The 13,547-nt window shown below is 42.3% G+C and overlaps 3 protein-coding genes across 3 annotated transcripts in view; 2 read left to right on the top strand and 1 right to left on the bottom strand.

Annotated features, from left to right (window-relative positions):
* Window positions 1-13,547, top strand: part of hgsnat (heparan-alpha-glucosaminide N-acetyltransferase) — a 102,274-nt gene that overhangs the window by 76,883 nt on the left and 11,844 nt on the right. The window lies entirely within an intron of this gene.
* On the top strand, window positions 1,488-13,494 carry gtf2e2 (general transcription factor IIE, polypeptide 2, beta). Its single transcript, XM_070986950.1, has 8 exons — window positions 1,488-1,694; window positions 2,612-2,776; window positions 9,856-9,938; window positions 10,615-10,722; window positions 11,094-11,276; window positions 11,415-11,508; window positions 12,521-12,636; window positions 12,788-13,494. The coding sequence occupies exons 2-8, from the start codon at window positions 2,617-2,619 to the stop codon at window positions 12,905-12,907; spliced, it is 864 nt and encodes a 287-aa protein (XP_070843051.1). The 5' UTR covers window positions 1,488-1,694; window positions 2,612-2,616; the 3' UTR covers window positions 12,908-13,494.
* On the bottom strand, window positions 4,716-8,991 carry smim18 (small integral membrane protein 18). Its single transcript, XM_070991673.1, has 2 exons — window positions 8,854-8,991; window positions 4,716-5,879 (listed from the first exon to the last, which is right to left on the bottom strand). The coding sequence occupies exon 2, from the start codon at window positions 5,872-5,874 to the stop codon at window positions 5,551-5,553; it is 324 nt and encodes a 107-aa protein (XP_070847774.1). The 5' UTR covers window positions 5,875-5,879; window positions 8,854-8,991; the 3' UTR covers window positions 4,716-5,550.

Here is a 13,547-nt window from a genome sequence, read left to right on the forward strand (position 1 = left end):
TGCAGGTGTTTTACTGCGCTGAGGTTTTGATGCTCTTTAGATGTTTAATTTTGATGTTTTGTCAGTTTTGTACTCTTGACTGTATATTAACTATATTTTTAACTAATGAAACCACAAATAAACAGACACTTGAGCATAAACTTGACACTTGGACTCGTTTGGCACCTGTTGTGTTGTGGTATGTCGTGAAGATCGCTGACCAGGCAGCATGAAAGCAGTGTACAGGTGGTAGTACATCAGCATAGTCTCTTCTTCCCTCAGTTTGATCTTTTGTTTGTTGCCTTGTTTCTGATCACACGTCTGTAATACACCTGCACTGAAAATGCCATTCATGTTGAGTTTGGAAATACTTTTTACTTTCAACTTGAGTCAGAATAGAGAGCTTCTACAGGCTTATCCTTAAAATCACGACAGTTACTCCAGACTAAAAAAACACCACTTTCAGTCAGCCAAACCATCCATCCATCCATTATCTATACCGCCTATCCCTTTCGGGGTTGCGGGGGGGCTGGAGCCTAACCCAGCTTCAACGGGCGAGAGGCGGGGTACACCCTGAACCAGTCGCCAGCCGATTGCAGGGCAACATGCAAAGACAAACAACCATTCACACTCACACCTACGGACAATTTAGAGTCATCAATTAACCTAATGAGCATGTTTTTGGTCTGTGGGAGGAAGCCGGAGTAGCCGGAGAGAACCCACGCATGCACGGGAAGAACATGCACAAGAACTTCACACAGAAAGGCCCCCCCTGACCCGGGGATCGAACCGGCAACCTTCTTGCTGTGAGGCACACGCACTACCTGCTGCGCCACCGTGCAGCCTCAGCCAAACCATTTTTTTTAATAAAATTGGGTTGAAATAATTGCCCTTGGAGGCCACAGATAATTTCCTATGATACTAAACCCTGCCTCAAATATTCACCCTGCCATTACCTTTACACTAACTTGCAGGAAGGGAAAAGAACAGAAATGTGCATGTGCGAGGCAGTAGCATAACGGAACCACCATGTGGAGCTCTTGTGCCATTAACTCCCTGGAGATAAAAAGCATTTGTCAGGGTTTGTAGACAGTATCTGAGATAACCACAGGTGCAGTGATTGAAGAATTACACCCAGCAGTCCTACTGAGAAAATTTCTTCTTGCATGTCCTTTCTCAGAAGTAGGCCTATATTTTAATATAATGAGTGAGAGATCCTTGCAATGCATTGCAATGTAGTTAATTTGACTTTGAGGAAAACCCTAACATTTTCATGGACCAGCGAAATATACACATGAAACACATGAAACTGTTCTGAGCTCCTTCTAAATCTGCCTCTTCTTTTAGAATATCCTGTTTCTTCATATCATCATATAGGTTTTCTCATCTGTTATGTAACAATTCGTTTTAAATAGTTGCTTTTCTTTCATCCAAAACTATTTGTTGTCTTTTTCTAATTGTGAATTATCATACGTGATGACGTCACCAAGGATTATCTGTCGATATCCGACACATCGAACAACAGCGGAAGTGAAGCATGAGGAAAAAAAGAGATATTTTGTATGTGAAGTTAGTCGGCTAACGTTAACTTCTCTCATCTTTGAGCAAGTTAAAGCAGTAAATTGCCGAAGAAAGCATATCTGTGCGATATCGTCCGAAATAAGTCCTCCTGGACTAACTCGTCTCTTTCTCTGAGAACAGGAACAAAGTGTCAGGTAACGTTCACTAACATAACATTGAACAAATCGTCAAGCTAACGCTAACTAAGAAGCCAGTCGTTACGTTTGCTTATTTATGTTATGCTGTGTAATTCAAATATTGAATGCAGTTAAGCAACGTTACACTAACTAGATAACGTTAGCAATTGCTATTTTGTGTGTTTACGTTTACTCAATAAAGCACCGACGTTAGGCTAACTTGGAACAATGCCGGCTATATAGTTAACTTATAACCCGGTTGGCAAACGAACTAGCTAACGTTTATGCTAACGTATGTTTAACTGTTACATTTTGGGGGCTTTCTCCTCTCTGAGGCTAGTTTATCTCTAGCTGTAGCTACTGTTTGCTGGTCGAGTGGTACAAAGGGAGAAAGCAATTTCAAATTGTTTTAAACCGTTTGCATCTAAGGCTAGATGATCAAAAGCCCCCCAAAGGCCCCAGGTTCATTGATTGTTAGTTGGTCATATTTTATTTAGGAACCATTTGTCAAAATGCTGATTATTAAAATGTAGTGTTGTGCTCAGATGGTGCATATTCTTAAATAAATGTGTTTCAAATCGTATTGCCGAAGTACTGGTTGGTCTGTGACTGCAGAAATAATGAAGCTCCCACGTGTAGTGCTCTTTGTACACTGTACTTGAAGGGAACTTGGAGGCAACAGAGAACATGAATGCACAGAGAGCAGAGTGGAGGGTGTCTGTAGGGTCTCTGCAGCACATGTTTAATCCCAGATCCCCCAAACAGGTCAATCCATGTGTGGTTACTGTTTCATCTTTTCCGTACCAATATAGAAACAGATTATCTTTTCAGTCACCTTGTACATGGACAAACAGACATCTTTGATGATTTAAAATCTCACAAACAACATTCTCATCTCATTATTACTGTGTTTGATATATTTTGTGCCGTGTCAGCCAGGATGGATCCAGCCCTACTGAGGGAGAGGGAGCTGTTCAAGAAAAGAGCTCTGTCCACTCCAGCTGTAGAGAAGAGACAGGCTGCCTCAGACTCAGGCTCACACAAGAAGAAGAAGCCCAAAGTTGACAAGGAGAGCTCCTCGGGATCCAAACATAGTGCTGGTAAGTGAAGAAGACTTTTGAAACTGTGAATGACTGTTAAAGTGAATGGCCTCTTTCTGGTGTTGGTGGATTGTGTAGGGATGGAAGCTGCAGTGCTGTTGACATACAGTATCATTTTAACACATGATGCTGGTGCCCATCACCACTGCACTTGTAAATATGAAAAGGGACACACCAATGAACATTTTCATGATGACTTCATGATCAGAAAACAGCTTTAAAAATAACATAAATTACAAAACATCCTTCTTCCATGCTTCAGGGCATTCAATCGATCGCAACAGGACTTTGTCAGTTTGTCTTGGAAAAGTTGCGATCGATTGAATGCCCTGAAGCTTACAATGACCTGGATGAATGAGAATATTCACAGGCATCCTTCTTCCGTCTTTTGGTTTTAATGAATCACAGTTCTGTATCTACATAATCACTGTACATGTCAGAATGATTTTCTTTGCATGAATAGTCAATATAAGTCCATATTAAAATCACATTGCTGTAAACTTGGCGGAGCATATTAACAATACCAAACACAAAAAAAATAGGTATTTTTGCCATACTGAAAGTTTTACAGTCTTCTATAGATGTCAGACCACGTGTTTTTCTTATATTTCAAGACATCCTGCCATATTTCATTTTTATTCTGCATAATCTTACACATAGGCTACTGTTACTTCTCATAAACTGACACCTACCAAACCCAATTTGGTCATCACAGTAATCACATAGCTTGCCTGTGGTCATTGGAACATGGTTGTGCACACTGTGGACGCCGCCTTGTGGTTGAGTGTGGATGGACAGAAGGGGCAATTCTGGTGTTTTTGTTGGAGTTCCAGAAGTCCCAGCTTTTACAGGATGATCGTGAGATCTTGTGGCTCTCCAGAAATCTGTCCAGGAAAACGACTTGCATATTTATAGAAGTAAGGTTGAGGCAATTGAAGAAACTATAAGGTCCCACATCAGCCCTAACTACTTCTTGAGACTGCTACTCGCACCGTATCTCATTCCATTCGGAGCTCATGACATCTGAGCTAGCTACATCATTCTCATGCTCCAGTTCTGCTTTAATATGATCTGATTTATACATCAGACAAATCAAATCCCTCCTCATTAGGAGCCTCGGGTACATCTTCATTCCCAGAGCTACTGCCATCACAACCCTCTAATCTCACAGAAAATCCTGCTCTCCATTAAAGCTGACATCCAGATGCTGCACCATCATGTTACTGTCAGTAAGCTAATATAAACAAACGTTATCATCATTGTGCTTGTGTTTATTTGTAGTGACAGTAAAACAACAGAGCCATCATGCAAACAGATAAATACAGTAACCCATCTTCAATTGCATCCAGCATACAGTGAATAAGAAGTGCAACACTCTTACATACCTCAGGATTCTGTCAACACTTTAACAGTATTAGAGAAAAACATGAGAAAAACTGAGCTTTTTTATCATTTTTGACACACATTTTGACACCAGGCCATTGTTAAAACCAAATAATGTGAGGAATACCAGTGAGCCGAGAGTTTAATTGAATGAAATGGCTAAAGACCCAAGATATGCTTTTGAGGAATAATTAGAAAGCTGCAGTGTGATCACCAACATGTTCAACACACATGCACACACTCGAGTACAGAAATGGTAACTGTGTTTGTTTGGTAGAAGTCCACACTAATAGGAGCTCATATGACAAGGTTGTTTGTGGCCAACATGAACTACATTTGTCTTGGTCTGTGCCTGCTGGAGCAGCTCTAGCACAGCAAGGCAGGCAAACCCCAGTGTCAGCACAAATTATTGTAGTCAGTGAGTACTGTACTTTGAGAGTTTCACTGCCAAAGACTACCATTTATGTTAAGCACTACTCTGGAGTGCTTTGTGTATCTTCCCCTTCCTATTCCCTTTATGTGTCTGTTATTTTTGCAGAAAAAAACCTCCAGTACATAATTCAGTGACAATTTATTAGGCATTTTGTGGTAAGGCATATGAAATCATACATTGTGCTCAACATGACATGATCAAAAACATCACTGTGCAGCAATCAAGTGTCGCTTGTCATGAGATAATGTTGCAATGCTAAACACTGGCATACAGTTTGCTAAACAACAGAGAAACACAGGCTTTGTCCAAAGCGATGATGCTGTCCAACTAAGCTTGATCATTTATTTGTTGTGTCTTGGGTCCCGTTGGGAAGTCCTTAGGTTTGGACAGCATTTTCTGTCTGTTTACAACATTTTACCACGTGTCATAGAAGCTCATTTGCATCCAGCAGGTCACAAGTGCGTGCAGTACAAACAGGGCAGGTTTCGTCAGACGAGATGATATTGATAGTGGTAGTGGGTCTGATTAGTGTTTTCTCATGTTGTCAAATTTTTCCAGCCGCACCTTTAGTACCATTTTTTTAGTACCGTTATTACTAGGCCACTTACGTGCTTTGTCTTTCCTCTGGAAGTACTTTTGATGTAGAACATGGCTCTCAGGGTCTGCTCTGTGTGTGTGTTAAGTGGTAGTGGATGTAAATGTGTGAAGATTGCCTCCTAACTGAAATGAAAATGGAATTAAATTTGCTCCAAAATGGTGACCCTTCCTTTTTTTTTTTTTTTTTTAACATTGCACTTTAGCCAGTCTCTTCCCTCTGCATCCACTTAACTTTGCACAATTGAACCACTAATGGGCAGTTTTAGAAGTTCTTTTCTTGGGGCATTGGGGTCAACGCTGTGTTATTGCCCAGTTCAGCAGTGAAAACTCCCACTCTCCCTCATCTTCATCCTTGCTGCCCTTATACCACCTCAGTGTGGGATTCCGGCTCTTTGCAAATGCTGGTCATGAGCTTGCTGCAGCTTGCCGGCCCCTCCTCCTGTAGCTGCTGATGTGTCTTCCCTTTGGCGCAGCACCCACAGTCCAGTAGCTCATAGAGCACAGCCAAGGCAGCCAGAGACAGAACAGTGAGGATGAAGAGCAGAAGGATGATGAAGCAGGCCACATTCCAGCCATCATGGAAAGGGTAGACCTCCTGGACCTGCAAGGAGACGTGGGAGAGAGGGACTGCCTCTGCATGCCATGGGAGATTGCTTGGGTTTATAGTGGTAGTGAGGTTGGCCATGGTTTCTGGTTTAAAGCAACAAAAACAGAGAAGGAAGACAGATTGTTAATGCCTGCGATGGTGTTTGGTGCTGGGTTTCACTGCTAGGTGCCGACAGCATTAGGGAGACCAAATTACAGAGTGGTGGTTGTAAAATACATGTTGCCATGGTGAGAGAATGAAAGTAGTAGAAGAACTGGTCTCTTAAGCGTAATATTTAGGATGCTCTGACTCCTGAGTGAGCTCAAATATTTGAAAACTGGGTTCTGTAGTGCCAGATAAAAAAAACTGAATAAAAAGAAGAGGTCAAATCTCTACAGATGATGATATTCACGTTTTCACTTTTGCACAGCTAATGTACTGTTTGACAAAGATATAGTCTCACTGGAGACCACAGACAGAGTGAGAAAGCCATTTCTTTTCCCCAAACCATCAGGGCTTCTCTTAGGTAATTTGCTCTAATGAGATTATGATAGCACGACATCATTATCAGTCACAGAGGGTATCATGCTGTAAAATGAATGAATGAACTGCAGTGTCAGTTTGTGCACAAAATAAATCCTGGCCTGCAGAACAGATTTTTAGTAAAATGAGAAGACGCTGTGTTATTAGAGCAAAAGGTTATATTGCAAAAAAGCATAAACCCTACTGAGACCATCTGCTCAGTACAAAAATAGAGTTAAAAGCCTGGTAGAGAAGGATAGCTGCACAGTGAAATGTGGCACCTAAACTTGGCTTGAGATTCATCAGCCATCAGGCCCGACAAAAATGTCGTAGTTAAGGAATCGCAATCTAGTTCAGTGAAGTTAAAACATGTTGTGCACATGTGCTCCATATCAGGCCATTTGTCTCTCTTCAGCTATCTTTTCACATTTTCAGCCAAAGCCGAGCATTTTAAATCCTCAGGGAAAGAGCGTGCCAGTATCTCTGCCCACACACACACACGCGCGCGCGAGTCCTAAACACACATATGCACATGCACGCACAGTCACAGACAGACATTTTTGTATCGCATACACAATCACAAGGAAGCTGACCCAGATTACTTGAGTGAACCGCAGATAAGAGTTGAGGAAGAGGGGCATAAGTGCATCGCTTTACACAAGGCTAACCCTGTGTGTGTGTGTGTGTGTGTGTGTGTGTGTGTGTGTGTGTGTGTGTGTGTGTGTGTGTGTGTGTGTGTGTGTGTGTGTGTGTGTGTGTGTGTGTGTGTGTGTGTGTGTGTGTGTGTGTGTGTGTGTGTGTGTGTGTGTGGTGAGTTGGTCTGACCTGTATGTATGTATGATATTGTACTGTAGTGCACTTGCAGGAAAAGATGAATACCCCTTGCGTGATTTTAACATTGTTTTTCACATAACCTCAAATTGTAATGTGATAGAGCCCATTGTTGTAGTGGCCTCAGTTGTCTGAAGTGAGAACGCATTTTCACCTCAGGAGGCCAAAGTGTCCAAGTTATTGTCTTGCATAACTCGGCATAATACCGGATGGCATTTCTTCCATAATGTGGGACAGGAAATTCAAAATTTCATTTTTGTGTGCGTGTGTATGTATTTTGTTTTAATCAGCTTGACGTGAAGCTCAGGCTACCTTTTATTTCAAAGCATAAATGACAAATAATCGGAAAAATTCAGGTGACCAAGCCTATTTCTGTGGGATTGTCTCCTTAAAGAAGCTGCTACAGTGCATATATTTTCCAATAACAGCATTCTTTCAAATTTTAAGCATGGGTTAGTTTCGGTTTTGTTTTGTCTCCAAAGAATATGCCTGTGCTTTATGGAATTAATCAATTTGTTGTAAATTCAGTTTAGCCAGTGTGTAGTTCAAGGTACCAATTTCACCTTTCCTGCATTCAGAAAAACTACTGGCACACTGTGAAATAATAATATCATCACAGTGTAATAATAACCAGTCACACCCAGTTAACCACATTTACTGTTCACTGGTAATTGGTTTTTGGCAGCGTGGGCTGAAGCACATCTGTTTACAGTGTGTACAGAATGTGGTGAATGTTTTGTGGTATTTACTTCTCAGTTGATGCAACTCGACTCCCTGTTCCCCATTTAACATCCTCTTACCCCAGTCCCAGCTCACAATATCAACTTAACTTCAATTCATTGCCATGACAACAACCTCTTACCAATTTGTCTTGCCTGATATTGTTCCCCCACCCCCCCACCCCCCCGCTTCCTTTGCCAGAGCAGTCACACTCATAAGGACAGACTGGCTCCCGACAGCATCTGTTATCTCACCCTAAATGAGCCCCACCCCAGCCAGCCTCTTAAAGGTGTTTCAGAAGCAGATATTGCTTTCGGGCCACACAGCAGCTGCCTCTCACCAAACACACACACACACACACACACACACACACACACACACACACACACACACACACACACACACACACACACACACACACCCACACACACTTATACACTACTAATGCCCCCTGGCCGGCTCCTCACAGCTGTCAGTCCCCTCATTGATTTGTCTTGAGAGCTGCAGTTTCCACCGAGTGATGCACAAACACAGATGAGATGTATATGAGCACATATACAGAGGCAGAAAAACACACAGAGTTTCTGATGCTTGCTATTCAAGCTGGAAGAGTGCAGGCAGACAGATCCATGTTTATTTAATCCATTGCGTGTTTGCTCAGTCTCGGCCTAAATATTACAGTTGCCACCTAAAGATCTTATTATATCTGATTATAGAAGATAAATTACATTTTTACGACCGCTACATGCATGATGTGCACTTTTCTGTTTCTCTAATGCAGAAGGATTTGGCTCCGAAAAGGATCTGCTGCATTTAAATATGTATGATTTACCCTGTAAATGCTGGATTACTCACATAAACAGTAGTCATAGCTACACAGTGAGGCCGAAACCAGCCCACAGCCTGCAGCTTAAATGAATACTGTGCATTTATATGATCTGTTGATCATGTCAAGCACGCATACATTATTCTGATGATGCTGTTCTGAAAAATCTGCAGACTCACCTGTGTCTCTCTCAGTCTGTAGAAGATGCAAGTCAACAGATGCACTCCCCCCTTTTTTTTTTTTTGGTGCTCCACCTATCGCTCCGTCTTCCCCTCTCTCCCTGCTCTGCGTTCACTCCTTGACCTGTTTTCCTCCTCGGCACTCTCATGCACTCTCAGCCGCCACTCGTGCACTCGCTCACTCCCTCCGCCACTCCTTGCAGCTCTTCACGTCTCCGCCGAACGGCATGGGCTCCCCTCCATCATTGGCTCCTTTCGTTTAGCCCTGCCTCTGCACCATTCGTTAATCGGCCTGTCACACTTCCTGTGTCCCGCCCACAGTGCAGCTCACAGCAACAGAAGCTCCCGCCCACACCATGAATCATTCATGATTCAGTGTCTGTTTTCAGCTTTGATTGGCGAGCGCTGAGTCCAGTCCTCAGACACTCTGCAGGGGGAAAGCAGCATTATTTGACTCCAACAGAGAACAGGACCAGGCTGGACCTCAGTTCATTCTTACCAGATTACTCTCCTTGTGTCTCCTGCTGTATTTTTAGAATATTTTTGTTGCGTTATAAACAAATCCCATGAAGACACCAAAACTAACAACTGATCCAACAACAAGGTTTGAGCTCCAATCAGTGAGGCACATTGTTGCACTGCCTCACATGTTCCTTCATCCATCACACACTCTGTCCTACTGCCATCAATAAAGGTTGATTCAAAACTACAGCGCCCCACAATTTAGGGAAATTACAATGCCTTAGTGCCAAAGATAGGGTAGGAAAGTATTAAGAGATGAACTAAAGTGTTTTTGACAATATGAAAAATGTAGAATAACGCATGCAATTAAAATTTAAGACAGATTAAATAAAGATTAATGACCTCATAGAAATCATGTGACTTGGTTTTTGCCTCATGCTGGTTTTGACACAATCATTATTGTTTTTTAAACTGGTTTATCAACAAAAAGCTGTGGCTTTTGTCTGTCCTAAAGCTGCTCTTTTCTCTTTTTCCACACAGAGTCCAGTAATGGCAACTTTAACATCAAGGCGAGCTCTGGGTACAAGTTTGGCTGCCTAGCAAAGATAGTCAATTACATGAAGGTAAGCCTCGAGAGATGTTTTGTCTTGTACAAAAGGACTTCTCTCCATCAATTATAGCTGTGAGTGTATTCATCTTTCAAATTTTTGCCTCTGCAAATGAGCACGGTTAGACAAAGGTGTGTTTCGGGCTCATGGACTTAAGTGGATTTGAGCTGTCACAACAGCATCAACTTAATTCTAAGCTTGTCGTCATCGCCATCAAAAGTCTGTAAAAGCTTCTCTTGTTGTCTGTTGTGTCAGTCCAGTGAGTCAGTTGTGTCCGCTGCGTAACATTTGGTGCCCGGTCTTTCTTTTAGGAACGTTAACAGCTTGTTTGTCATGCTGTGGCTCTGCAGAGAGGCAGCCAGGCCTCGTCACACGAGCTGTCTGACTCATCCCTCAGTGCAGAACTCACACTCACATTGACAGATTTTCTTTTAATGTGTGCATTTTATGTGCCATCTGTTGAATACGCAAAGATTTAAACTGTGTAAAATAACCTGACACTCTGGATGTAAGGCACAAAATCACTGTAGACATTTGGCTAAAACCCTGTCAGAGGTGTGGGAAATTTATAAGTAAGTAAATAAGAACATATTTTAAGATAAACACTAAGAATTTTTATTTTGACTTTGTTGACTCTGTATGTGCGTTTTCTGTCTGTAAATCCATGTGCTTTTCTGTCCTTAACTCTCAGACAAGGCATCAGAATGGTGACACACACTTCTTAACCCTGGATGAGATTCTGGATGAGACCAAACTCCTTGACATCAGCATGAAACAGAAACAGTGGCTCATGACTGAGGTCTGTTTGTGTGTGTTTTACTGCCTACATTGCAAAAGACGGAAGCGTCTGAGTAGAAGCTGAGTGATGGTGCTGATAACATGCATCGTACAACGTTCAATATCTTGGTTAAGATACTCCTCTTAATAGTAAAAACTGCATGAGCTCAAGGAAAATTTGGAGTGACTGTAGCTTAAAATCAGTGCAAAGTGTGCACGTTTGGGAGAGATAAAAGGCACAAATGGAATGAAAAGTATTAAGGTTTGCAAGTTTTTTTTATTCATATTATACTTACACACAAAAAAATACATATGCACATATCCTAGAAGGTCAAGTACTGAACTAGAGGTTTATAACCTGACATCTGCTCCTTCACTCTCTGCCAATCTCAGGCCTTGGTCAACAACCCGAAAATTGACGTCCGGGATGGGACGTATGGCTTTAAGCCCAAGTACAACCTGAAAGATAAGAAAGCCTTACTGAGGCTGCTGGACAAACACGACCAGCTGGGCCTGGGAGGGGTGCTGCTGGACGACGTAGAGGAGGGGCTGCCCAACTCGGCCAAGGCCATCAAGGTAACAGACGATAAACAGGACATATGCTAAAGCTGATGAATGTCTGTGCATAAAAAATACGCTTCTGTCTCTCACCTTTTGTATGATGAGTGAACACTGAATATATTAGCAGAGACGTGATCTCTCGTGTGTTCACAGGCTTTGGGGGATCAGATCATCTTTGTGACAAGACCAGATAAGAAGAAGATCCTGTTCTACAATGACAAACACTGCCAGTTTATCGTAGATGAAGGTGAGCCCGAGTACGCTTCGTCAGCCAGCTGTGATATGGCTTTCCGTCGCGCTGTCTGTCTGCTGTTATCTTGGCTGTCAGTCTGTCTGTGCATTGAAAGGATCTGGCTGCTGTTGGTGTTGAGAATCAGTTCAGTGTTTAAATTGTCTTCAGCCTCCAACAACAAAGATTATAGTCAGGCTTTACCTTATAAAATTAAGCTGGCCAGATTAAAAATAAGCACAATATTTTACGGCCTCATTTGACCAACTGTCTCGAGCTGTCCTGTGACATTAATGCTTGCTAGTCGTAAACATGGGAATATTTCATGAACGTGGCATCACAGAAGGTCTACTCTGGGCAGAATATGGGAGAACACCAGCCTGGGACCATGGCTGTGAAGAGCCTTTTCATGTAGATTTAAACAGACAGACAGAGAATGCTTCACAAAACGTCTGCTGTGTGCTGAGCATCGTAATATGTCAGTAAAACCAAAAAAGTAATGAGTAACTCACTGCTGCCTGCTGTTGGTCGAGGACATGCACATCAGCAGCCTCAGGCTCACATTTAACAGAAGCAACGATCCCTCGATGCTGATGTTTCATCTCTGCGGGCAGAGCCTTTTAACATGCTCAGCATCAGACTGCAGATGAAAGTTAGTCGGCCGTTCCTATCTGTGGCATATTTTGATTCATTTTTAGTAACATGCTCTGTCCTTGATAAATAATGTCTGAGACTGATCTGAAACCCTTCCGCATGCATCTCAGCATATGATTATATTGCTTTTTTTTTTTTAATGTTGATTTAATGTGGACATTGTTACTGTTCTTCCCCCCAGACACTGACAGCTGCATCATGATGATCATGAAGTTCTAAAAACATGTCATAAAAAGATGTATTGAAGTCCATCTTTTGATAGTATTTGACAATGATGATGTTTATTACACCTTTAACAGCCGACATTTAGTTTGCTTTGTTATTTGATATGTTTGAATCGGCGTACTTCCGGCTCAAAAACTTCTTTCCGTTGTAGAATTCCAGAAACTGTGGAGAAGCGTTCCAGTTGACTCCATGGATGAGGAGAAGATTGAGGAGTACCTCAAGAAACAAGGCATCTCCTCCATGCAAGAAACAGGACCAAAGAAAGTGGTCCGTGTCCTCTGCTCTCCCATCTGCTTGACTTTCATTCTGACTTTCCAAATTTTGAGCCCTGATTTGTTTCAGTAAAATCAAAGGCTAAATGTTGCCATTTGTACTTTAATCTTACCGTGTGCCGATTGTGTTTCTGTGCTCCCTGCAGCTACCCGTTCAAAAGAGGAAGAAGCAAGGTGGGCAGAGGAAGAGAACCTTCAAGACCCACAACAACCATTTGGCAGGTGTCCTGGAGGACTATTCAGAGGGGGTGCCGGCTAAGAAGTGAAAACCTGTCCCTCAGAGGGGTGATGTACAGTCTGTAAATCAGAAACGGCAGGAGAAGGAGACCCTGGCCACACTACGCTACGAAGACTTTCTCATGACAAATTAGCTTCTCTTCCTTCCTTTGCACTCCTCTCAGTGCTCTTATATTGAGTGGAGTGCGCAAGGAATCCTTGTTAGTTTATTTTCAGTGATGACTGAAGGACATTGGAGGAAAAGAGCACTGAGACCATTAAGAGCACCGAAAGGCGCTACAGCCATGGTGTTACAATGTAAATGAGGTTCGAGAGTGTAAGTAAGTTTTTCATTTTATTTAGAATATTGCAAAGAGGTGCGCGTGTGTGTGTGTGTGTGTGCGTGCGTGGAAGGTTTTACTTGTATGGGCATCCTTCCCTCCTTTCAGTAGGAATTGCTGAAGACAGGCTTGTGTTGTACGGTGCATCACATTGAGGTCTCTCATCCAGCTTGAAACATTACTTCTCGTGGAATTTCATATTATTTAAATTCTTTGACTTTGCAGCACTGTGGCACAGTGGTTTAAAAATACAAAAACTTTTTGAACTTATTTTAATAAACAACTCTGTTACAGGATACTGCCTCGTTGCTTGATTTACATGCACTGCAGTAACTGTTCTGTCAGTTAG

The sequence above is a fragment of the Chaetodon trifascialis genome, chromosome 2 (genome assembly GCF_039877785.1).
Source record: "Chaetodon trifascialis isolate fChaTrf1 chromosome 2, fChaTrf1.hap1, whole genome shotgun sequence".
Classification (NCBI taxonomy): Eukaryota; Metazoa; Chordata; class Actinopteri; order Chaetodontiformes; family Chaetodontidae; genus Chaetodon; species Chaetodon trifascialis.